At 38.0% G+C, this 26,660-nt stretch overlaps 1 protein-coding gene across 3 annotated transcripts in view; it reads left to right on the top strand.

The window, feature by feature from the left end:
• LOC131977359 (importin-13-like) overlaps nucleotides 1-26,660 on the top strand; it is a 47,425-nt gene that overhangs the window by 6,379 nt on the left and 14,386 nt on the right. For all 3 annotated transcript variants that reach the window (XR_009394885.1, XM_059340614.1, XM_059340615.1), the window contains exons 3-16: nucleotides 3,351-3,476; nucleotides 4,067-4,423; nucleotides 6,253-6,506; nucleotides 11,614-11,754; nucleotides 13,358-13,499; nucleotides 15,290-15,456; nucleotides 15,727-15,847; nucleotides 16,172-16,319; nucleotides 16,871-17,052; nucleotides 17,270-17,296; nucleotides 18,574-18,708; nucleotides 21,550-21,702; nucleotides 24,479-24,559; nucleotides 24,673-24,810. Coding sequence is in view for 2 of the 3 variants with exons in the window: in XM_059340614.1 (XP_059196597.1) it covers nucleotides 3,351-3,476; nucleotides 4,067-4,423; nucleotides 6,253-6,506; nucleotides 11,614-11,754; nucleotides 13,358-13,499; nucleotides 15,290-15,456; nucleotides 15,727-15,847; nucleotides 16,172-16,319; nucleotides 16,871-17,052; nucleotides 17,270-17,296; nucleotides 18,574-18,708; nucleotides 21,550-21,702; nucleotides 24,479-24,559; nucleotides 24,673-24,810 (2,172 nt within the window). In the remaining variant the exon portion in view is untranslated. The remainder of the gene's footprint in view (nucleotides 1-3,350; nucleotides 3,477-4,066; nucleotides 4,424-6,252; nucleotides 6,507-11,613; nucleotides 11,755-13,357; nucleotides 13,500-15,289; nucleotides 15,457-15,726; nucleotides 15,848-16,171; nucleotides 16,320-16,870; nucleotides 17,053-17,269; nucleotides 17,297-18,573; nucleotides 18,709-21,549; nucleotides 21,703-24,478; nucleotides 24,560-24,672; nucleotides 24,811-26,660) is intronic.

Below are 26,660 nucleotides of genomic sequence, written 5' to 3'. Positions count from 1 at the left end.
GCCCTAAAAGAATATCACGATATTTCAGGCTATTTTTGCGATGACGATGTTCTTGACGATATTAGGAAATACTTAAAAAGATGTAGAAAATATGATTTTTTTTGTCTGTAAAATAATTAAAAATCTAACATGTAGTTTGAAGTACAAATCTCAACAGTTGCCAAATAAAAAAAAATTACTCTTGACTCTTGAGTATGAACAAATAATAAAAATAACCATTTAGGGGTTCTGGGGGCATATTTTAATGAATTTTGTAAAGGAGAATAAAGGTTCTTGTATGTTTTATTTAAGGCATTTTATTTTGACAGTCTTCTTGTAAGTTCTGTGGTGGATTCTGATAACACACCATGCTCTTATTTTGAAAGCTGCATGTGTTTAGCGACAGGGAGTAAGTAGGTTTTTGTGATTAAAACAACTTAAATTGTTAGCCTTACGCCACTACATCAAGAAGTAGGAACTTTGCCAATATCATGATATGCATTTTTTTTAACCGTAAATAAAAAATACCGATATTATCGTGAACGATACGATATGGCACACCCCTAGAACACAGCTATCAGTCCGTATCAGACATTGACATTCATCCTGTCCTCCCTCTGCTGATGTAACCCCCCTGGTTGTCAGATCGTCAAATAGCTTCTGTGTGTAGCATCTGGATTCACTGTCTGCAGGTACAGCTGGTAAACGGAGGAGGGGCTGCTTTGTCTCAGCCAGCAGCTGAGCCAGATTTCAAAAATAAAACAAGATGAAATTAAAATAAACAGTGAGGACACACACAAGCAGCTTTCCTTTTAGCTTGCTAACAATACGCTATTAGCTTAATAGCACAATTTTCTGACATTTTATAGATTAAGTGATTATTCGTTGAATCCAGAAAATAATTATCAGAAGACATCACTCTAGCATCACACACGATTGTGCCCGCATGTGGGAAGTATATAGGCTTAACTCACAAAAAACTTTAATCACAGGAAGAGTTGTAATCTGATTTGAACATGTTGTGTTGTGTGGTGCACTGTCAAAATCCAAAAGGTACTAATAATAGTCTTAATTTTTATACACATAGAGGACATTATTATCTTATACATTTACAAATCTTTTTTACACTTACTCTTTTTAACTGAGTGACAAGTTGTTACAAAATTGAGTCAAAGTCAAATTGATTTATATAGCACATTTATAGACAGCTGAGCCGCACCAAAGTGCTTCACATAAAAGTGCAAAAAGTGCAATAAAATACAGAATTGACAAAGGTAAAAAAAGAAACAAACAAAACAAAATTGAATTTAAAATAAATTAAAAGAAGATGGGATCATTTTAAAAGCACTGTGGGATAACTAGGGGACACTATTCCCTAGAACTTGCCAGAGGAAAAAAAAACAAAACAAAAAAACTTTAATAGAAGGCAAGAGAAAAGAGGTGGGTTTTTAAGTGAGATTTAAAAACATTTAGGGACTGCGCGTCATTTAATGGTAAAATAACGAAATGGTCCCATGAGAACGTAGTCTTTTTTTGCTCCAGCATGTGCACGCATTGTCAGTGTTTGTATACAAATAATTGGTCTATAGACCCGCCAGTTGAGTAAAAAGCCACATGCATACTGTATCTGCTGCACCTATAGCTCACACACATAACATACACCTAACTATCTACGTACAATCAGCTCATGAACACCAAGCCAGTCGTGTTCAGAGTAGGACTGGGCAATATGGCCCTAAAAGAATATCACGATATTTCAGGCTATTTTTGCGATAACGATATTCTTGACGATATTAGGAAATACTTAAAAAGATATAGAAAACATGATTTTTTTTTTAGTCTGTATAAATAATTAAAAATCTAAAATGTAGTTTGAAGTGCAAATCTCAACAGTTGCCAAATACAAAAAAAATTTACTCTTGACTCTTGAGTATGAGCAAATAATAAAAATAACCATTTAGGAGTTCCGGGGGCATATTTTAATGACATTTTGTAAAGGAGAATAAAGGTTCTTGTATGTTTTATTTAAGGCATCTTATTTTGACAGTCTTCTTGTAAATTCTGTGGTGGATTCTCTTAACACACCGTGCTCTTATTTTGAAAGCTGCATGTGTATAGCGACAGGGAGTAAGCAGCTTTTTGTGATTAAAACAACTTTAACCACTACATCAAGAAGTAGGAACGTTGCCAATATCATGATATGCATTTTTTTTAACCATAAAAAAATATACCGATATTATTGTGAACGATACGATATGGCACACCCCTAGTTCAGAGTATGGGACAGTAAGTGGAGATGGATAATTGCATTGTATGATGGCAGACGGGGAGAAACGCCACCTGAGACTCTGCTTCCAGTCGGCATTGATGCTGTATCGATGTTCCTCTCCACAGCTGCAATTGCATCATCACACACACACTCTGTGACCCATTGTGGTTCCTTCACAGTATTATTTATCCCCTCTAGTGAGACATCATAAACTTCTCTGATGAGGGAGAAATGTAGATTTTAGAAGAAGACTGAGATGAATAGAGAGAGAGAGAGATGAGGGATGGAATCAAACTAGATGGACAGTTTAGGCTGGAAGGAAGCGAACTGACGGAGAGGGAAGAAAGAGGAGAGGATGTCTGCTGGTGGAGGAATTTATGAGAGCAGGCTTTAGGGGTAAAGACAAGGATCAGAAGCTCGCTGAATAGATTTTTTTCCCTGTGTTGCTTGTCAGACACTTAGTGCTGGCTGCCAGCAGTTTTAGTTCAGTGAGCATGTACATGTGTGTGTGTATTTGTGTGTAAGGAATTGAGAGAGAGAGAGAGAGAAGGAAAAAAACTGGCATTTTTGCAGAATAGTGCCTAAACCCCTCTTCTGGCTCTGCCAGGATTAGAGGTGTCTGTTTAATTAATGCTGCCTTTTCACCTTCTTTTATTTCCCTCTCTCATACTCATCCTTTATCTGCTTTCTCTTTGGCTTGCTCCTTCTTGTTCTCCCTGCACTCAAGTACTTGAATTACTCGGAGCTATAATTCAGAGAGTTCTGTTTTCAGGTCATTGCTTCCTCCGTTGTTCAGCTTTTCGAGGTAAACTGTCTACTACAGTATGAGTATGCTTTCCTGTTTTCCAGAGAGAAAAGATGCTCTTTTCTCAAGGTAACCAATGCTTTCCATCAAACAAGACCTCAAAGGACTGCATTTCCCTTCTCTCCGTTGGTCTGTTTTCTCTGACACCCACTATTGTGAATGTTTGGAGTGTAGTACATTTCTAAAATGGACTTTGTTTGAACAAAGTTGTTCAACCCCCAGTGGTTAAAACATCCACAGATTATATGGATTCTTTGACTTTGACTGTCTTGTTTTTCTTGTCTTCTTTATTTCTAGGCCCTCCACCAGTTGTACTATGATCCAAACATAGAAAACAAGAATCTGGCCCAAAAATGGCTAATGCAGGCTCAGGTCTCGCCTCAAGCCTGGCAGTTCTGCTGGGCCCTACTGAGCCCAGATAAGGTATACTGTACACATGTACACACACACACACACACACACACACACACACACACACACACACACACTAGGGTTGTCACGATACTAAAATTTTCAACTCGATACCGAAACTCAGGAAAATATTCAATACTCGATACGATTTTCGATACCACAAGGATAAAAACAAAGACCCCAAAATTTAACAGAAATATTTTTATTAACAAGAAAAATGCAACATGTAAAAATTAACAGAACCACAGGTTAAATATTTATAATAAAAAACAGTTGTGCAAAAAGAAACTGCAACTATGATAACAAGCTTCAGATACTCAATACTTTTGAAAATGAGAATTGTATCCGGATACAACGTTTAAGTGTCGATACTTTTTTGAGTATCGTTACTTTTGACAACCCTAACACACACACGCACACACACGCACACAAGCACACACACACGCACACACACACACACACACACACACACACACACACACACACACACACACACACACACACACACACACACACACACACACACACACACACACACACACACACACACACACCGAAAAAGCATTTTATGTCATTTGCATCCATTTCATCGTGTCTCACAGGTGCCAGAGATCCAGTACTTTGGTGCTAGCGCGCTTCACACTAAGATCTCTCGATACTGGTCAGACATCCCCACAGACCAGTATGAGTCTCTGAAGACCCAGCTGTTCTCCCAGATTGCCTGCTTCTCCTCCGGCTCCAAGATGGTGCTCACCCGGCTATGTGTGGCCCTGGCCTCTCTGGCACTCAACACAATGCCCGAGGCCTGGCCCGGCGCAGTGGCAGAGATGGTGCGGGTGTTTCAGGAGGAGGGGGGAGGGGTGGATGGGCGGGCACGCTGCCTGGCACTGCTGGAGCTGCTCACCGTCCTGCCTGAGGAGTTCCAGACCAGCCGTCTGCCGCAGTACAGAAAGGGACAGGTATGTCTGCAGATGGTGACCACCACCTGTCAGATTTCATTTCATTTATTTTTCATTTATCCTTTATTTATTTCTCGAGGATTCATTGAGTGCAACCCCTCATTTACAATGAAGTCGAGAGTACAGAGAAAACACAAACAGAGCATAGAGAAAACACAAAACAGAGTATAGAGAAAACACAAAACAGAGTATAGAGAAAACACAAAACAGAGTACAGAGAAAACACAAAACAGAGTACAGAGAAAACACAAAACAGAGTACAGAGAAAACACAAAACAGAGTACAGAGAAAACACAAAACAGAGTACAGAGAAAACACAAAACAGAGTACAGAGAAAACACAAAACAGAGTACAGAGAAAACACAAAACAGAGTATAGAGAAAACACAAAACAGAGTACAGAGAAAACAGAGTACAGAGAAAACACAAAACAGAGTACAGAGAAAACACAAAACAGAGTATCGAGAAAACACAAAACAGAGTACAGAGAAAACACAAAACAGAGTACAGAGAAAACACAAAACAGAGCATAGAGAAAACACAAAACAGAGTAGAGAAAACACAAAACAGAGTAGAGAAAACACAAAACAGAGTACAGAGAAAACACATGCACAAACATTAAAAACAGTTACAGTGAAAGGCAGAGTTATTGATTATCATAGTTTTGAACTGGCCCATAGTTATAATTGTGTTGAGTTTGAGTGAATGTTACTCATGTTTTCTTTGGATTCATTTGTAGAAACATTAGTAGGTATCAAACCTGAGAATGCTTTGATTTACTGAAATGTGTCTCTATCACAGAGGATTGAAAACTACTAAAGTAAATTACTAAAAAAAAGGGATATTTTAGATTTATTGAAGAGAGGTTGTACGAGGTACTTATTCATAATCGCATATTACCTAATTACCTTTAAGTGTTACCCCCAGAAAAGTTTTGGCCCGGTAGTAAGTATCTCTTGAAGCCTGGGCAGCCGATCATGTGTCCTTTTGACAAGGGCTTAGCGCAATGCAGGGATCTTGCCTAATTTTTTTTGCTGCTGAAACACAATCTAATCTACCCTGAAATCAATGTCCTGAATTTAAAATCATAGTGTTTCTACATTACATTAGTTAAATTGTTAACAGATTATTTCAATAGCTTGTCTTTGTTTTGATTTTCATCTTAACAATGCAGCCGTCTATGTTAAATTAAGTCTAAGTATACTCTCTATCAAGATTATTTTTTATCTACCAGACTCAACTGACAAAAACATTAATTTTACAATAAAAAAAATAAAAATAATGGCATTTTTTTTTGTTTGTTCGTTTGGTTGTTTGTCTGTTTTCACCCTGTGGCTTTGTACTGGTGTATCATTGTTTTCATTTTTGTTGTTGTGGTTGTCCTTTATATTATTCTTTGTATGTTATTTGTGTGTACATTATGTCTAATTTGTAAAGTCTTTGATGTCTAGAATTGTGTTTTAGTGTTTTGTTTTCATATTGTGGCTCCTAAAAAGTTATCCACTGTTCTTTTTTTTGCTTATTCGTTAATAAAAATTATAAAAAATAAATAAATAAATAAATAAAATAATGGCACCAGTATAGAAAAAAATTAAAATCAACCTATTTTTTTTTTTTTTTAAACACTTTATTTGTGATTTTTCAATTATCATACTGAACAATCATATTCTCTGTTTTACAAATAACCAAAAAACCAAAAAAAACAATCCTGAAAACAAACAGAGACAGATCAAGCTCAAAATCTCAACCTATTTAACACGCGGATACACATACAGTATCATATATGAGCAATGCTGTGGCAGTCTAACCCTTATTACCATCCCCCTCTAGGTTCGGGGAGCCCTCGGCCGGGAGTGGGGGTCAGTGTGTCCCTTACTGCAGCAACTGCTGCGAAGGACGGACAGCCCCGGGGCGGTGAAAGCTCGCGTGCTCCGCTGCCTGTCATCCTGGGTGCTGCTGGATGTGCCTCTTAACGAGAGTGAAGGCCTGGTGCATGACTGCTTCAGTGCCCTCCCTGACCCAGAGCTCTTCGACACGGCGGTGGAGGCAATAGTCAACGCCATCTCACAGCCCGACTCCCAAAGGTGTGTACAGATGTGTGCAGTGGTGGAATGTATCTAAGTACATTTACTGTACTTATGTTAAGTTTTGAGGTATGTGTATTTTACTTGAGTATTTCCATATTATGTAACTTTATACTTCTACTCCACTACATTGTAGGGTTGTCACGATACTAAAATGTTCAACTCGATACCGATACTCAGGAAAATATTCGATACTCAATACCATTTTTGATACCACAAGGATAAAAACAAAGACCCCAAAATTTAACAGAAATATTTTTATTAACAAGAAAAATGCTACATGTAAAAATTAACAGAACCACAGGTTAAATATTTATAATAAAAAACAGTCGTGCAAAAAGAAACTGCAACTATGATAACAAGCTTCAGGTCTGAGGTAGTGGTATCGATACTTAGTGTATGAGTATCGTATCCGGATACAATGTTTTAGTATCTATACTTTTTTGAGTATTGATACTTTTGACAACCCTACTACATTGTGAGGCAAATATTGTACTTTTTTTTACATTCAGCTGACAGTTTTAGTTACTTTTCAGGTTGAGATTTCACATAAAAAACATGATCAGTTTAAAGTGATTAGACATTTTCTTTTAATTAAAACTCACAACAGTATATTAAGTAGTTAAAATGAGCCCTGTCTTTACAAAATTTACAACACTGCTTACTAGGGCTGGGCGATATGGACCAAAAGTCATATCTCGATATATTTAGGCTGAATATCGATATACGATATATATCCCGATATTTTTATTGCAAAGTGAGAGCAAATTTTCAGTCAAAGTCAAATCTGACATGTCACAAGTAGTTTTATTGAAACTGTTTATTTAAGTGAACATAATACTGTATAACAACAGGAGTACCTTTTTTTTTTTTTTTTTTAAATAATCAAAGCTACATAATGTGCACATTTAAAAAAAAAAAAGATCTTAAATAAAAATAGCCTATGAAATAAAAAAGACCAATCTTTTTTTGAAATAAATATATTTATATAAGAAAATAATAACAAACATTACAAAATTACTAAATATGACAAACCCTAGTAAGGGCAGCATTTATATATAAAAGACAAAAAAATTTAACTATATCGATATAGGTGATACGGTCTAATTCCATATCACATTTAAGAATATATCGATATATTTGTTTACATCAATAATATCACACAGCCTTACTGCTTACATAAATGCATGAATGCAAATTATCCTATGATATATGGAAACATATGACACTGTGCAATCACTACCCAACAAAAGCAGAAAAAATAATGATGATACTGTATGGCATGAAAGCTTGTCAAGGTTTTAGACTGGAGAAATGACACAGGAGCATACCAGAGGTAGAAAGGGGGGTTAAAAAAAGATTAATTAGCCAAGGGCAGGAAACAGACAACAGGGTGGGCACTGGAAGGGCATCAGGGAGGGAAGCAGGGAGGGATTGATACAGGGCAAGTTGACAGCCAGGGGGAGGAGAGCGGCATTTCTCGGTTGGCTGGCGTTGCTATGGTTACAGCGCTGGGGAGAGATGTCATCATGCCCTGGTTGATTCAGACATGGCAGGCACCCATTACCCCTCCCCTTGAGAGAGAGAGAGAGAGGGCGTTGGGAGACGGGACGATGCAACAAGAAGGAAGGGTGCTAGGGGAAGGTGTGAAAGCTGCAAGTATAAAAGGCTTCCATCCTCCATATTGTTTCTCAGACAAGAGGGTCGGCTCTGTGAAGTTGTTGCTGACAAGTTACACACACACACACACACACACACACACACACACACACACACACACACACACACACACACACACACACACACACACACACACACACACACACACACACACACACACAGAGCAGATGGTGGGAAGACGATTAATGGGAGTGGAGTTACAGGTAGAGCGAGCAGCTAGTGTTGCTGGGCTCATACAGTGTGTGTATATATATATATATATATATATATATATAGTAGGGGAGAAGAGAGAACGATCCTCGACTCTGATTTTCTTTCGTTCTGTAGTTGTTTTCAAAATACAATTTTATTTATCTCTTTCTTCTCTTTCTCGTTTCATTTAAATGCTGATCACATCCCTGCATGTTCGTCAGGTCCTCCCAAGAGTCTAGACTCCCTCATTAGCATTAGTATTAGTATTTTTGAGACAAATGCAGACACTGATTATAGAGGGGAACGTGAATTGATGACTGATATGGCGGCTGATGTAGTAATCTTTTGAGCTGGAATAAAAATAGAACTTTTTAATGTGGATTGTGGATTTTTACAACACTCTGCAAATGTACCCAGAGAGCTACTTTCCCAAACATCAAACTTGATTAAATAATGTTTAACATAGTCATAAATGATATAAACAATGTATTACATTGTCAGACAATTCTATATGTGATAATTGAGAAAATTATATGAATAAGATAAATAGCCAAACAACATCTTTACTGTTAAATTCCAGTCGATTTCTCACTCTCTTGTTTTGTGTCATTTAATGCTTATCACATCCCTGCGCGTTAGTCAGTTCCTCCCAAAAGTCTAGACTCCTTCATTAGCTGCATCTCTTGAGACCATTTGGCATTTTTGTCAGAGGATTATGCAATGTATGGATTTTTATTTTGTGTGTGTGTCTGTGTGTGTGTGTGAAATCTTAAAAACAACCTGGCGCAAGTTTTCCTCAATCCTCTCTAGGAAGTCATACCCCACCTTTAATTTTTCCATTTGTCTCTGTTTATTTTATCTATTTTATCTTTTCTGCCTCTGCTCCTTTGTGCTCTCTCTTTCCCCTTTCTCTCCTCTCACTATCAGCACTAAGCCCTCCTCCCTGTCTCTCGTTCTCTCCCTCTGTTTAAACACATTACAGTCAACTCATTTGGGGGGATGCTATTGGTCCAGCTGCATCCTGTTGCCAGGCAACCCATTTCCCCTGTCTCCGAGTGTTGCAGTAATTGCAGAGGGGATCAGAGGCGGGGGGGAGGTGGTGGTGTGGTTGGAGGGAGAGAATAAAGGAGGAGTCAGGAGGCAAAAAGTGTATAACAGCAGGGCATGGAGCAAAAGAGGAGAGGACAAGAAACTATGAGTTAGAGGAGAGCAGACTGCAGCAGACAGCCTCAGAGGAATCTCCACAATATCTTCGCTTATGAGGGAAACGCATACAAATCCACTCTGCCCTTTTTAATTGTATCACATACACACCAAGCCCTTTTTTCTGAAGCTAAGAGTGCATGACCTGCATTTGCAAAGCACCTTGTTAAAAATGAATGATCTTCTGAGTGCATGAGTGCAGTCTGCCACTCACATGAACACACACACTAAATTGCAGTCGGCCCATGCGCTGCTCTCTCAGAGTTACACCCGAACACAGAAGATTTAGGCCAATACACACACACACACACACAGGTACGGGGTTATTAGATGGAGGCCAAATTCACACACACAACATCTCTGCAGGGTGGAGCTCTCTCCAGAGAAGGCTGAATCACTGTGGGCTGCTGCTGAGTAGAGGACATGGCTTCATAGCTCCGGCTTCGCAGCTTATAAAGGGGTCCTGAGGGAAATTAGAATAATAAATGCTTTTTAGGACCTGACCGTATCAAATGCATTTAACCTGCAGAAGAGAGGATGTGTATCAACGTCATTTTTCCGGCAACTGTTTTGTTGTATAAGGGTTTACACTATTGCTGAAACAGTCAATTAATTGATTATTCAAAGGACAGAGTAATTGACACATTTTGTTAAAGACGCAGTATGCAATCCTGGAGTCCCATTCCCAGGTTGTCATATCTTGACGCTTTAGGTCTCTAAGTGTTGTCTGCAAAAGACTTCTAAAACAGTAATTTTACTTTGTACAAAAGGGAGTAGCTGGTCTACTGTTGAGGACTGTGGAGGAGCGAGAGGGATCTGATCACTGACTACAGCCTCACTACACCTCAACCTGACTGAGAGAAGCCGATGCTAATTCATGTTAGCATTAACTGGGATGTTCATTTTGGCTAGCAAAAAAAAAAAAAAAAAATGTACGTTACTCACCTAAAAATAAGAAACAACGACTCCTTGGAGTGTCTATTAGTCCAACCAAACGCTGAACAAGACATTTTTAATGTGAAAAAAAAAGTTCAAATAAACTATCATTAAGTGGAATACAGTGAGAAAGGGTCAAAGTTATGAGACCAAACCCCTTTTATATACGCTACAGGCCAAAAGTTTGGAAGCAGGATCAAATTTGTGCAAAAAAGATTATAGTTTCATTGCTATGCTTTGCAACAAAAAAAAAGGTCTTGAACAATAACAAGGTTTTCCGGTCGATTTGTTTACTTTCTGTTTCTTTTTAAAAGTCACACAACCTTGCTGTGTCATTGATGAATATTCATTAGCATGAACCCGTGTCTTTATTGACGTCCTCATGAAAGATGAAGCACGGCCTGCACACCACAAAACACCCCTGGGACTGACACGCACGTAATATGGTTTACATTTATAGCATTCACACATGCACGTAATCTCCTCCGTGACATTCAGGCGCACATCCACACACGGCCTTCATCTCCAAATGTCACCCCTTCACTCGCTGTCATTAAGGATGACAGGAGGATGTTGTCTGATGTTGTCTGATGTTGTCACATGAGCAGATCTGGGCCTGTACTGTGTAGTGTGTGTGTAAGTGTGTGTGCAAATGTGTCTATGTAGGTTTGTGCGTGTGTCAGCACATGTGTGTGTTTTAGTCAGAGTGTGGGAATTATAGATGGCTGAGACAGCAGGAAGAAGACAGAATAATAACTGACAGCAGCGCAGCTCTGAGCTGGAGCTTTGAATAGATTTTTTTGGTTCCCTGGTAGATGTGTGGGTTTTTTTAGGGTGGGTGTGCTGGATCAGAGGTTGGACTGACTTGGACCGAAATTTGATTTGAAATAAACACTTGTCTTGAGAAGGAGCAATAAATACATCAACCTAGCTGTGAGCGGTGTGAGTCAGTTTTATAGGCTCCCTGACTGTGCATGCTATGTTCCTCTCACTTGTTCAGCACCGTGGAATGTTTGTAACTCGTTTTTCTTCAAAAGAACTAGACTCCTGGCTGTCAGTTCTTATGTTTTTATGTCTGTGTGTCCATGGGTTGCAGATATGTGAACACTCTGCTGAAGCTGGTGCCTCAAGTGCTGGCCCTCCAGGAGCAGCTCAGAGAGGCTGTTCAGAATGGAGACATGGAGACCTGCCATGGCATCTGCCGTATCGCTGTTACACTGGGAGAAAACCACTCAAGGTGTGTGTGTATTATTTAGAAAGACTTGTAACACTGTAAAGATTTTATGCACATCTCTCTGTGATAAACGATTCGATTCACATCTAGATACACAGGTTACGATTCGATTAAAAAACGATATACTTTTATTACAGTGTTAGAACGATACGATTTGATTTGATTCTACAGTTAATGCTTGTTGTAGATATTTTATAGTGTGTCACTCACAAGTTTTATGTTTTATTCATCTTCTGATTCGCCATGGAGTTAAAAATCTGTTTTATTGTGGGTCTGAACAACAGAAAGACCACAAACATCTTTCTACATTTCTAATAATGTAAAGAAAAATCGTTCAAGAAGCTTTTTTTTCCTTTCATGATCTGTTATTTACACCATTCAGATTTATTATTGATACTATTAAAGTAAAAAAAAAAAAAAACAGAGTTTGTCTGTCAGCAAGAAACACTTATCCATCGTTTGTCATTTCCATTCAGTCCCACGTGAGGCTGATCATTCCTGAGTGTAGGTTTGATCTGAGTGACATCATTTACATTTTCATTTTACATTTTCCCTTAATTGTATAACGATATACGATATAACCTGATGAAACATTGGCCGGTTCAGCATGACTGTGTTCAGCGAACACAGTCATGTTCTAGGATATTAAATAATGAATTTATCACCAGGATAGTCTATATACAGACGTAAATTATAATAAAAAAAAAAAAATAATAATATAAAGGCATTCCTGTATCCCTGAGCTGGACACAGTTCACAGTATAAATACACAATGAAGCTTGATATTCATGTGCAGCTGTTTGTTAAACAGAGAAAACACTTATTATTATTATTAGTGCATGTCTGCAGCTGTTAAAGTGACTGAAAGCTGATCCAGCTGTGATCTGTCGGCGTCATTAGAAACGGACGTCACTGCACGTGACGATTCGGAGGGAAGAAAGGACGTCTCACGTCTCGTAAAACGTCTCCTCTCTCCTTGCTTCGCTTCCCTGCGTCTCTTCATGCGTCCCCGGTGGTCTGAACTAAAACGCAAGTAAAGGGCCAAGTGAGGGAAGCAGGGATGCAAAATAAGAGAGTTTGGAGAGACCGTGGAGTTACGCAAGAACCGTTTCGTGGCCAGCTTCAGCTCTTGCGTTGTTTTAGAGACGCTGGCGCAAACTGTGAGTGTATGAAGCTGCCAAATGATTCCAAGTCTGACGATACTCGATCCACGACTCTACAACTGATTAATCTAGGAGTTCATGGCTGATTCGTATCGATGGAGGAGGCTGTTACCAAGGCAACCGTATCTCTCACTTGTTAAACCAAATATCCGGTCGCATCAGTTTATCGTTAACAACCCTAGTATTTAGTTTCACCAATATTACTTCCTTACATGATTCAGCAATTGTTCAGTCTTGGTATAAACATTTTGTAATTCAGTAATAATGAAAGCAACATAAAACATTTTTTTAGCCAATCCAGTACAAATATGACTTAAAATAGCCCACTAATTACGACAAATAGGCTTCTCAACATTAATTTGTACTGAAGCAAATCATGCAATAATCCTGCCTCTCGTCTTTTCATGTTTTGCCAAATGACTTTTTTTCTCTCCCCTCTCTAGGACTCTGTTGGAGCAGGTGGATCACTGGCAGAGCTTCCTGGCTTTAGTCAACATGATCATGTTTTGTACAGGCATCCCTGGTCACTACCCAGTCAATGAGACCACCAGCTCACTCACACTCACCTTCTGGTACACACTACAAGTAAGGAGGCTTAACGTCTGATCCTTTCCCCTAATATTAAAGTGATGTTTTGGTAGTTTGAGAAATAAATGGTGCTGTATGTCTTCATTCTGCCATGATTTACCCACTTTTTTTTTTTTTATCTCACCTCGTCTTTACTAGGCATGTGAAACCTGTCCACAGAATAAGCTTCAGACATTTTAGTTTAACAAGTAGGGCTGCAACAGAAACTTTGTTCATATTTCATTCATATTTTTGGAATTCATATTTAATTTGGTATTAGAATGCTGCACTTTTTTTCTTTTCTATTGCATGTCTATTCATTCTGTTTATATCTATGTTTCTGCAAAGGTTCCGAGAAAGATCAGACTAAACTAATATTATTGATGTTCTACTATTTGTAGAATATAATTTAATGGTGGCTGAATAGGATTGTTTTCCAGCTTGTGTGAAATTTATAGAAAATGTAACTTTTTTTTTAATGCTTCAAAATATCTGCTCCAATCCATATTAGCAATACCTTGTTAAAAAAGGTTGATTTTTGGCCTCCGTGGGCTAGCTTGGGACATTGTTACTTAGATTAAAGCCCCTTTGCTTGTGAGTGAAATATCCTGATTTATTTTAATGCCATTTCTGCTGAAGCATAATGTTGCTGTAAGCCTATGGGCATTATTATTACTATTTCATCATTATTTTATCCCTTATTGGATTAGCCTGCTGCCTGCATATATTGATGTTGAAAAAAATTGATAACAGATATTTCAAGCGTCACCCGAAAACCTCAACAGAAGCTCCAAATATAAAAAAATTAAAATAAAAAAGACATTTGATGCAACCCTACTGGCAAGGCTTGATATGCACTTGCTTGAAAAGGTTATCTTTAGATAGACTGCATAAAAACATATCTCCCTGTCACTGCACATCCTGACTGAATGAATGTGCTACGTGCCGGGGTCTCACTGGTCTTCGTGTGCAGTTTTCAAATTATAAAATATGACAGCTTCTCTGGAAACATTTGCTTTTTCTTTTCTACTGTATCCAGCACTCATTTAACCCTTTGATGCACACCATGGGTCTTAATTGACCCGACAGAGTTTTTATGTTCTATATCTTTGCAATAAATTATTATCATCATTCAGTATTCCAGGTTTTCCTCAATTAGTTCAGATTGTCATACATTCTAATTTATATGTTTTCCTTTATTCATTGTTTTTTAAATTAAATCCCTTCTAAAGCACAACATGGGTAAAAAATTACCAATATCCATTTTTTAGCTAAGAAGTTAGCTAAGCTAACTTCTTGGCTAAGTATTTAGCTAAGTAGCTTGCTAAGCTAAATACATATCTATCTTATTGGCTAAGTAGTTAGCTTAGCAAGCTACTTAGCCAAGTAGTTAGCTATTAAATAATACAAAAACTTTTTTTCTACATAAAGTATGATAAGCAAAATGGAAATAATGATCTGTTGTTATCAAAAACAAGATATTTAAAGCATACTTGGAATATTCAATCATAAAATAAGTTGATATCAAAATAGAGAGCACAGAAACACACAGCAGCATTAAATAACATGGGAAATTAATGTGGGTAATTTTTGACCCATGTTGTGCATTAGAAGGGGTGTCAATATGTTGTGCATCAAAGGGTTAAGCAAGCAGACAATGTGTGGTTATGTATTAGATAATGCATTATTTTTGTTCAATGATAAATGAATGGTAAATACTGTGTAAGTTGTAACAGATGTTTTTGTTCTGTAAAGCGCATAAATCATTTTGTGTTCCAGACCCAAGAGATTTTTTTTTTCTCCTTCAGGATGAAATAATGTCGTTTGAGTCGGAAAAGCAGGCCGTGTATCTGCAGGTCTACAGGCCAGTATATTTCCAGCTGGTGGATGTTCTGCTCCACAAAGCCCAGTTCCCCTCAGACCAGGAGTACGAATCCTGGTCCTCAGATGAGAAAGAGCAGTTCAGAATCTACAGGTGAGCATGTTTACATTTGTGTGCCCGAGCCTGTGTTTTTCTACATGTCTATTTCTGCTGCACTCTGTCTGTGCAAGTGTTTCAGTGACAGTCTAAGTGTTTCAGAAATGACTCGCTGACAGCATGATTGGTGAACATATGAGTGTGTTTTGCTCTAATAGACTCTCACTGGACTGGCAGCTGAGAGGGCAAAGCCTGTCTGGCAAATAGATTAACAGATCCAAGGTTGCATGCTCCTAAAGTCTCTGTTTGTGCACGTCTGTCCTTCAGGGTGGATATCTCAGACACACTCATGTACGTGTACGAGATGCTGGGAGCAGAGCTGCTGAGTAACCTGTATGATAAACTAGGAAGACTGTTGACTAATGCAGAGCAGCCCACATCATGGCAGGTGGGTGAGACATAGACAGACGAGCGAAGAGAAAATGTGAACTATTTTCTGTTTCTTTGAGTGTTGCACAGAATCCAGTACTGGAAATGTGTCATATCAGATTTCATAAACCAGTATTTTGTTTTCTATTTTTTTCACATTATTTTTCTTGAAAGTCCATTATCCTGTGTGTTAAAAATAATATTTAGACCATCTTTAATGATTATTTTGGGTTATTTTCACTTTCCATTGTTTTATTGACACACATTTTTTGTCATTGCTGAAATTCCACATTCATCACTTTGTGCTTTAAAATAAATCTCTGACATCCTTCTTCTCGTCCAGCACACAGAAGCCTTACTGTATGGCTTCCAGTCCATAGCAGAGACGATAGATGTCAATTACTCTGATGTCATCCCCGGCCTGATAGGACTCATCCCCAGAATCAGCATCAACAACGTACAACTAGCAGACACAGTGATGTTCACTATAGGTGAGATTCATGGGTGGACTTAAAGGATCTCAGGGTGTTTTCACACCTGAAAGTCCGTACCAAGGTCCGGACCGAGGTCCGTGTTCTGTTACATTGTCTACATTTGGTCCTGTTGGTTTTGGTTTCACACTGCAAAAGGAATAACGGACTTTACAATCCAACTTCCTCTTCCGTAATTCGAGCAGAAGAAGAAAAAAACTTCCTGTCATTGATACGAAGGTCCAAACTGTAAAAAAAGTTGTTTTCACACTGCAAAAGGTTCGGACCTTGGTTGGTTTGGTCCGGACCGAGACCACCTCTTTTGGTGGGACCAAACTTTGGTCCTTTGATGCGGACCGAGGTCTGGTCAGGTTCCACCTTTCACACCTGGAATTAAGGTTCGGATCAAACTGAAAAGTCCTAAAGTCCAGACCAAACAAGATAGGTGTGAAAGCGCCCTCAGTGCACGTCATAAAATAGAGTAATCTAAAGACAACACAGGTAGAAACAGAATTTTTCAGTCCAATAAAATGTTCTCATTCAGTAAGTGAATTGTTCTAATCTCCCACTAGGTGCTCTGGCTGAGTGGCTGGCAGACCACCCAGTGATGCTCAGCAGCGTCTTGCCCTTGGTGCTACAGGCTTTGGGGAACCCTGATCTTTCTGTTTCTTCTGTCTCTACACTCAAGAAAATTTGTAGGGAGTGCAAATATGACTTGCCACCCTATGCAACCAACATTGTAGCTGTCTCTCAGGTACCTCTTATTTTGAAATGTGCCCAGTTAAGAGGCAATAACGATCAGTTTTATTCATGTAGTTTTTCTAAGATGCTGCAGATGTTTCTGATGTCCCTGCTTTGTCTAGAAATAACATTTACTCTTTGAAATCACTTCAGTTAGTTTTTATTGCTTATTTTGGGAGTGCTCTCAAAATAATAAAACCATCACTCTGATTTTCTCTTTTTTTCTGAAGGAGGTGCTTATAAAGCAGATCCACAAGGTCAGTGTGTGCTCACTCACATTCACTTCCTTTTTTCTTTTTTTTCTCTCCCTGGCACTCAAGTGACATTTAAATTAGACACACTGTGAAAAAATTGCATAACATTTTTCCAGCCTGTCATCTAAAGAACACCAGCAATGTGTTGTGAAAAACGGTAAAAAATGACTTTAAGATCACTGCTTGTATAACACGGAGTCTATACTCTCTTGACTTTCTATACACAGTTTATAACGCCCCCATTAAATCTCATTAATACCACTGATAGTGGTGATAGCAAACCCAATCTCGTGTTTTGATGATGGTAGAAGATTAACTAGTGGTGGTAGATGATGAGCTGGGTACAACTAGGTAGATGGGTAGATTACTGAGTAAGAAGAGGGTTTTCTCTCCTTTACACTGTGATGGATTTTTAGCTGATAGCTCAGTATACTGTAAAAAAAAAAAAATAGGCATGTATACCTCGTATTCCTGTGTATACCATCACCACCGGGACTAACGGCTGACAGTTGGACTTTAACTAATGCTGGGCTTATAACAAAAGATTTCCACAGTCCCAGACTAAAAACCGAAAGTCTTTAGTAAATCTAGGAGTTTTCAAACCCAGAGAAATGTGTGATTTTATGAAGCACTTGACTTCATAAACTGACTTTTTGTTAAGGTTTAAACCACGTTTTTACAACGCACTTTTTAGATTTTGGTTGTTTTTACCGAAATATTTAATGGGATTAAGTGTTTCAGATTGGATGTCTGAATCTTAAATTATCACAGAAACAAGCTTAGCAAACGGCATGATAGAAACACTGTTTTGGAGAGGAGGAGACCTCTTCAGTCTTATTGTTTTGATTGAGCGAGACATATTGCATGTTTAACAACCACACACACACACACACACACACACACACACACACACATACACACACATACACACACACACACACACACACACACACACACACACACACACACACACACACACACACAAACAGGGATACAAGCCCAGTCTGACTTGTTACTCTGGTGATGGGCCTTTAAAGCTGCATCATTACCCTGGATGCTGTGTAGCCTCGTATTAAATGTGAAATATAAAATAACAGCATGGAAACACAGCTCTACCCCTAACAAATGTGAAGTTATGGTACAATTACTGACCAAATTAAATTCTCTTTTACAAGATTTAGCTTGAGACACAGTAACCATTTAAAGCACAAATGATGTATTTAATGTAACGTACAACGTTACACTTGCTCAAACTGAAGCTAAATCATCTTTTCCTGCAGACGAGCCAGTGTATGTGGCTGATGCAGGCTCTCGGCTTCCTGCTCTCCGCTCTCCCTGTGGAAGACATCTTAAGAAACCTTCACTCTCTCATCACCCCCTACATTCAGCAGCTGGAGAAGCTAGCGGATGAGACGGTGCGTACACAGACCAACATGTCTATAACGGCACACACACACACACACTGACAATAAACACACGCAAACACAGAGCACAGGCTCAGCTGGACTCTGGCCAATAAGAACAGGCCTTGTTTCTGTGTGGTGTCACTGCAGTGGAACATTTCTCTGCGGGACCAGATTGGATTTGACCCTGCACCATGGGCTAGTGACTCACATGGAAGTAGCAAAGGCACACTTTCTCTCACTCACGCAAACATGCACGCACACAACACAGCAAGACAAATTGAGCACATAAAAAAAATGCCTACACAGACACACTTACAGTAGGTCACGGTTTCACATGTGCATCATGCACACAGCCATGCAAAAGAAAATTCTTTACCCTGTTTAAATGTCAGTTTTAATGGAGCCTGGATTTTCAGACTGTCATGCTGGATGTGGACCTGATATTATCTAAAAATTAGACAGCGTGATGTCTACTGTAAGTGGAACAAAGTAGAGTTTTTCCTGATCCCTTGCTCTGTGATCGGTTGAGACTTTGGGTGGGGTGAATGGAGACGTCAAGTTAGATGAAGCTTCTCTCTGTGTGTCTGTCTCTGTCCCTGTCTTACCCTTCACACAACACACACACACACACACACACACACACACACACACACAGACACACATTCGTCTCACCCATCCTATCTGACTTCCTGCCTCTCTTATTGTTTTCCGTCTAGCTTTTTGATGTATCGGCATTACATCAGACTAGGAAATCAGGTGCTGTGTCTGGAGCAGGACAAATAGTGGCACCTAGTGGGGAGGCCTTCAGGTTACATTACATCAGGGGTGAATGACCATAAAATCTGACGAGGCTGACTGCAAACACAGAAGAAGTCACTCATTTGATTGGGTTCATGGATAGTGTGCACATGCTGTTCTGGCTATAGGATGACAGTTATTTATGCTGCATATGCAGCTACTTAACCCTCTGAACCCCACCATCCCAGTATGTTAAGATCACCCAAAATACACTGTTAATTGTAGAGAAGCAACTGTAAAAACAGGCATTATCGTCACTCCTTTGATGGATCATGGGTTACGAAAGTTTCAGCTAGAAACGGTAACAAAAAAGAAGTTTAAAATTTGGATAATTCTGTCAAAATCCCTTTATTCTGCATGCCATTTAAAAAGTCGCCAAAAACAAAAGGTTTGGAATAAGTAGATCCTGTTAAAAAAAACATTAAATTCTGCTCCTCAGCGACACTGTGAAGCCATTATTGATTCTACTGAGACGAACGGTCACGTGACAAATATTCACAATCTGTTTACACAGAGCAGAGAGGAGAGGACAGGAGAGGACAGGCTGTTGAAATGCAAATGGTTCAATATGTATAATATGTGGAGAACCAATTTGTGGGCACTTTGGAAAAGCCCTGAAATGGCTTGGGGTTCACAGGATTAACTAATTAACCTTAACCTTATACTTTTATGTTGCACAATGACGATAAAGACCTGTTCTATTCTATTTCGTTTCATTCTACTGTACAGTAACCGCAACAACATTATGAGCTGAGGTAGATGGAAGTAGAGATGAGAGATGGGAATGTGAGAGTCCTCTTCATAGTCTTTTGGCTCTGTTACATTGCCATGGAGACAGGGCAATGATTAAACGCTGCTAGTGAAAAGCTAATTAATGATTTTATCTGGTGTGTCTTTGTGTGTGTGTGTGTGTGTGTGTGTGTGTGTGTGTGTGTTTTTCTGTGTGTGTACATGTGTTCTAATGTACGTCAGTGAGAAAACTGCTATGAAGAGAAGCTATTTCTTTCTTTCTGTCACTGCTGAAATACCTGCCTGCTATATTGTTTAAATATTACATTTATAGATTAAGTGTTTATAGATTAAGTATTTATTTAAAATATATATTATTTAATGTTATTCAAATTGATAGTTCAGATTAATTGAAGTGGGTGGTACTTATATATAGTCAGTGTGTTACCTCATCAGTCAAGAGTACCAGCATGGAAGCTAAGCAGTGCACTGTTGTGGACGGGGGTAGCAGCAAAATGTATTTCAGCCATCTAAAAAAAAGAAAAAGGCCCTAGAAAATCAATATCAGATTAAGTGTATGCTATATTTGGATTATTTTCACAGCCCTTTCAGAAGGGGGAACCGTAGCCATTTAATCCATCTGTGCTCTCTTCAAAGCCAACAGATTCATTTGGAAAAAAATAAATAAATGCAATTTTACCTCGCAGAAGATTCAAGATTTACTTTAATGTCATTTCACTGAGTATTTTCATACACAGAAGAAACCAAATACCATTTCTCCCCAGCTCCAGTCAGTGGAATAAAAGACACTAACGCATATTTAAAATTGTCCATCCCTATAATAAAAAACAACAACTTAAAAACAGTCCAGACACACTGTTAAGTAGCAGAGCTGACACAATAAAACACGATCGCTTAAGCAGAAAACTGTTTCTGCCTTCATCAGTTTGTGAACTTGGAGTTGTAAAGATTTGGTTTGGATTTCAGACAGTAACACTCAGCACCACTGTGCTTCTAAAAAGACACTTTATAACTATTCATTGCACTACCTGTACATACTTTTCACCAAGCTGACCTTGTATATATTTTTTCTAATGTCTTTTTTGTTTTTTTTTAATATTTGATATTTGTATTTTTGTAAGAGAAAGAGAGACAAACCTGAGTCAACTTCCTAGTATGTGCACACGTACCTGGCTAATTAAGATGATTCTGATTCTGATTCATTATATTTTCAAGGCGGGCACTAAATGAACTAGAGCTAGCGGGGTTGGGTTGTAGAGCAAATTCTCAGTAAAATGATCATAATTTTTGTTCTTCTTTCAGCCTAATCCCTCTAATAAACTGGCAATCATCCACATCTTGGGGCTGCTGTCCAACCTCTTCACGACACTCGACATCAGCAAGCAGGACGATGAGTCAGCAGACAGCTCAGCACCACCTGTCAAAACAGCCCCGCCTCCACCTGGACCCAACCCAGTCAGTCCCCACACACCCATTGTCATTGTCATCAGTGTGGTTGAGTGATTGGATGAATACATCGAATATAAGAAACAGGCTGAATCTATGGATGGAACCTGGTCTCACAGGAATCCGTGAAATAGCCACGGAATCACTCAAATTTCTGTGAAACTGACACGGATTTTGCTACAATGCAAGTTAATATTTTTCCTATTGGTTTGTTCCAAGTCACGTGACTTTTAAGGTCCCGGCGGTCAAAACAAAAACATGGCGGACAGTTCTCTCATTTTTAGTGAAAAAAATCAATATTTTGACTTAGTTTCTGCATAAAAATGGATTTTGATCACATTTCTAGCGAGAAATATATGTTTTATTTTCTAAATATTCACTCAGTGAATGTACATAATCACTTTGTATGTTGGAATAGCCACGGGACATGACTGTCATTAACTTGCATTGTAGCAAAATCCGTGTCAGTTTCACGGAAATTTGAGTGATTCCGTGGCTATTCCACGGATTTTGAGTTAAGCAAATCTGTGGCTATTTCACGGATTCCTGTGAGACCAGGTTGATGGATGATAGATAATCCTTAGGGTTGTGAACGATAAACCGATGCGACCGGATATTTGGTTTAACAAGTGAGAGATACGGTTGCCTCGGTTACAGCCTCCTCCATCGATACAAATCAGCCATGAACTCCTAGATTAATCGGTTGTAGAGTCATGGATCGGGTATTGTCAGACTTGGAATCGGTTGGCGGCTTCACACACTCACAGTTGGGTCGGCGTCTCTTAACCCTTTGATGCTCAACATATAAACACCTTCTAATGCACAACATGGGTCAAAAATGAAACACATTAATTCCTCATGTTATTTCATATTGGCTGTGTCTTTGAATATCTTTTTATTTGCTACAGATCATTATATCCATTTTTCCTTTCATACTTTATGAAGAAAAAGTTTACACACATGGGTAAAAAATGACCTTGTGCATTAGAAGTGTAGTGATACAAAAAGTGATACACTAAATTGAGTATATGTGTAACTATGTTTGTCTTATTTTTAAGGTTTAACTTTAAACGAGTTGTTAGAACCACCAGGTTACATTGAAAAATCACATATTTTAACATTTGAGACTTATTAGAGCCACCAAATAATAATTTCCATTGGAAAAACACAAATTTAACATAATGGCATAGTTCATATTTGTGTCTTCTTTGTCAGGTTTTAAATTGATTAGAAGCGTAGTGATACAAAAAGGGTTTTTATTCCAAAAGTAAGAAATGAAAAAAAAAAAAAATAGGACTTATGATGATCAAAAACAAGTTATTTAAGGAAACCCTGCAAGACTGAATGATGAAATTAATTTATTGCAAAGATATAGAAAATAAAAACTCACATGGGTCACTTTAGACCCATGTTGTGCCGTTTCTAATGTTTTCTCTGTTTAACAAACAGCTGCACATGAATAACAACCTGCATTCTGTATCTATACTGTGAACTGTGTCCTGCTCAGGGGCACGGGAATGCCTTTATATTATATTATTTTTTATTAGCGTCTGTATATAGACGATCCTGGTGATTTATTAAATTCATTATTTAATATCCCAGAACATGATTGTGTCCGCTGGACACCGGCCAATGTTTTATTAGGTTATATGATTAAGGGAAAATGTAAATTATGTTACTCAGATCAAACCTGCACTCAGGAATGCTCAGCCTCATGTGGGACTGAATGGAAATGACAAACGATGTAAAAGTGTTTCTTGCTGACAGACGGACTCTCTACTATTTTTTTTTTTTTTTTACTTTAATAGTATTCATAATAAATCTGAATGGGGGAAATAACAGATCATGAAAAGTAAAAAAAAAGCTTCTAAAATTATTTTGTTTGAAAGATGTTTGTGGTCTTTTTTTGGTGTTCAGACCCACAATAAAATAGATTTTAACTCCATGGTGAATCAGAAGATAAATAAAATATAAAACTTGGGAGCGACACACTTTAAAATATCTACATTCTACACCGATTCTAATCGGTCAGCTATAAAAGTATATCGTTTTTGAATCGAATCTTAAGCTGTGTATCTAGATGCAAATCGAATCGTTTATCACAGAGAGACGTGCAACCCTATTGACCCTATACTCATTTTAAAGGCTTTCTAAATCAAATCAAATCAAATCAACTTTATTTATAGAGCCCTTTAAGACAGCGTTAGCTGATACAAAGTGCTGTACATGGCAGGACAGACCAACAATAAAAACAGAGAACAAGTAATAACAACTAAAACAAAGCGAGTCTCATACTGGGTAAAAACCAATAAATAAAAGTGGGTTTTAAAATGAATCTCAATTTTAAAATTAATCTTAATTAAAAAAAACCCACAAAGAACAAATAAAAACAAATAAAACATCGCAAAGGCTCATGTTGAGTTAAAAGCCAGTGAATAAAAATGGATTTTAAGATTCCTTTTAAAAGCGGACAGTGAGGAGGCCTGCCTGATGTGCAAAGGTAAATTGTTCCAGTATACTCCAGTTTACTGCAGTTTGTCATTGTGGGGGACATGCTGTTCCCAGCAGCACCACCCTGCCTCCATCAGCTATCGCTGGTTGGAGGGTTGAGGGTGGTCAACGGGAAACTTTTGCCCCATCACTCAACCATAGTCATTAGTAACGCTGCTGATAGGCATGCACCCATGTGTGAATGCTAATCTCTAATGCTGCTGCTCGTTAATGACCTTCTCTTCATTCATTTTTCAAGCGTTTCAAAGTTAATAAGTCAACTTGTGTTTTTCAGGTGGTGGTGGTTTTGCAACAAGTGTTTGCTCTCATCCAGACGGTCCTCAGTAAGTGGCTCAATGACTCGCAGGTTGTAGAGGTGAGTCATCGTCGTGTGCAGCCGCATGCTGTCAGGCTTTTGCTTTTCACCAAATCAGTCCACATAATCAGATATGACATTTCAGTCCAGCTGATCTCATGTCGTCCCTTCAGGCCGTGTGTGCTATCTTTGAGAAGTCTGTGAAGACTCTGCTCCATGACTTTGCTCCCATGGTGTCCCAGCTCAGCGAGATGCTCGGACAGATGTACAGTACGATTCCCCAGGCGTCGGCCCTCGACCTCACACGACAGGTACAAACTCCTTCATGTCAAGGTTATAATAGTTTGGGATTTTTCATTAGTTTTAGTTTAAATTTCATTGTCAATTTTTGTTTTATAATTCAGTTAGTTTTAGTTGGTTTTTAGAGTGAGTTTGCTAGTTTTAATTAGTTTTTATTTTTTGGAAAATACTTAGTTTTTATTAGTTTTAGTGTTAGTTTTAGTTTTTTTGTAATGGGGTATTTGTTGGGTGCGAGATTCAATAAGGTCACAATAAATGTTTCCTTTATTTCCTTTGTCTGATCCATCTCAGCCCCAATAAGTTTATTAAGTCATAAAACCAGATAGATGAAATAGATTTCATATCAACCAAAAAGGTTTACGTATGAAAAAAGTTGACAAAGATGAAAACGGAGGACATTTTCACTTTAATTTTAGTTAGTTTTTAGTTAGTTTTGTAACCACAAAATACAGTTTCAGTTAGTTATGTCTTTTTTACTTTTAATTCAGTTTTGTCACAAGTTAAAACAGACATCAAATAGATTTCATATCGTACGAAAAAACGTATGAAAAAAGTTGACAAAGACAAAAACTAAGGACATTTTCACTATAATTTTAGTTAGGCACACAATACAGTTTCAGTTAGTTATCGTTTTTCAAAAAAGTTTTTATCTTTATTTCAGCTAACGAAAATGTTTTTTCGATTGTAGTTTTCGTTATTTCGTTAGTTTTCATTAACTATAATAACCTTGGTTCATGTGCACAAACACACATTAGTATTCCTCCTTTAATAGTTACATGCAGACAGATTTGAGATTTGTCAGAAAGGGCTGCATACGAGCTAATCAGCCACGCACCAGCTAAGGTTGTCACGATACTAAAATGTTCAACTCGATACCGATACTCAGGAAAATACTCGATACTCGATACCATTTTCGATACCACAAGGATAAAAACAAAGACCCCAAAATTTAACAGAAACATTTTTAACAACAAGAAAAATGCAACATGTAAACATTAACAGAACCACAGGTTAAATATTTATAATAAAAAACAGTTGTGCAAAAAGAAACTGGAACTATGCTAACAAGCTTCAGGTCTGAGGTAGTGCAAAAAATAAATAAATACAATAAACTATAACAATTAGAACAATATTTTGAGGTTGTATGCTGTGCACAATATTAGGCAAGCTTGATAAAAAAAATAACAGTAACTTAACTTAAGTGTTCCTTCCTTGGCTATGCTTTACACACATAACAATATCGATACTATCGATACTTTTGAAAATGAGTATCGTATCCGGATACGTTTTAGCATCGATACTTTTTTGAGTATCGATACTTTTGACAACCCTAGCACCAGTGAGCCCAAGGTGAACAAGGATACAGTATAAGTTTGTAAAACTTTATCCGCAGTTATTAAACTTATAAGCATTCTTTGTTTGGCTGCATAAATTAAAACTCATTAATTTTATTGATGAAAAATTATGAAATGGTGTTAACTCTACACTCAAATAAGTGTAGAATTGGCTGACAAAGTAATACATTGTTTTGTATAATGTATGATAATGTTAAATACTATTAAATAAAGTTTTATGCTTGAGAAAGTAGCTCTGGTTACATTTTCAGAGTGATAAATAGTCAGTGCACAATCCACATAAATAAGGTCTGTTTTCAAATGCTACGATAAAAAAAGAAGGAATAAAAACTCTGCAGGCTGCATCATAAATCATCAATACACTAAAAACTATCTATATTTTAAAAGTATGGATGGTAAGGGGAATATTTTTGTTAGTAACCAGCTGTATGTAAACTCAGTTTTCACAGTAATCAGGTTTCCTCGGTGCATGTAAAGACGTCCCACGGTTTCCTTTTGTAGCTTGT

The sequence above is a fragment of the Centropristis striata genome, chromosome 9 (assembly GCF_030273125.1).
Source record: "Centropristis striata isolate RG_2023a ecotype Rhode Island chromosome 9, C.striata_1.0, whole genome shotgun sequence".
Taxonomy (NCBI): domain Eukaryota; kingdom Metazoa; phylum Chordata; class Actinopteri; order Perciformes; family Serranidae; genus Centropristis; species Centropristis striata.
This window is presented reverse-complemented; position numbering and strand designations above follow the sequence as displayed.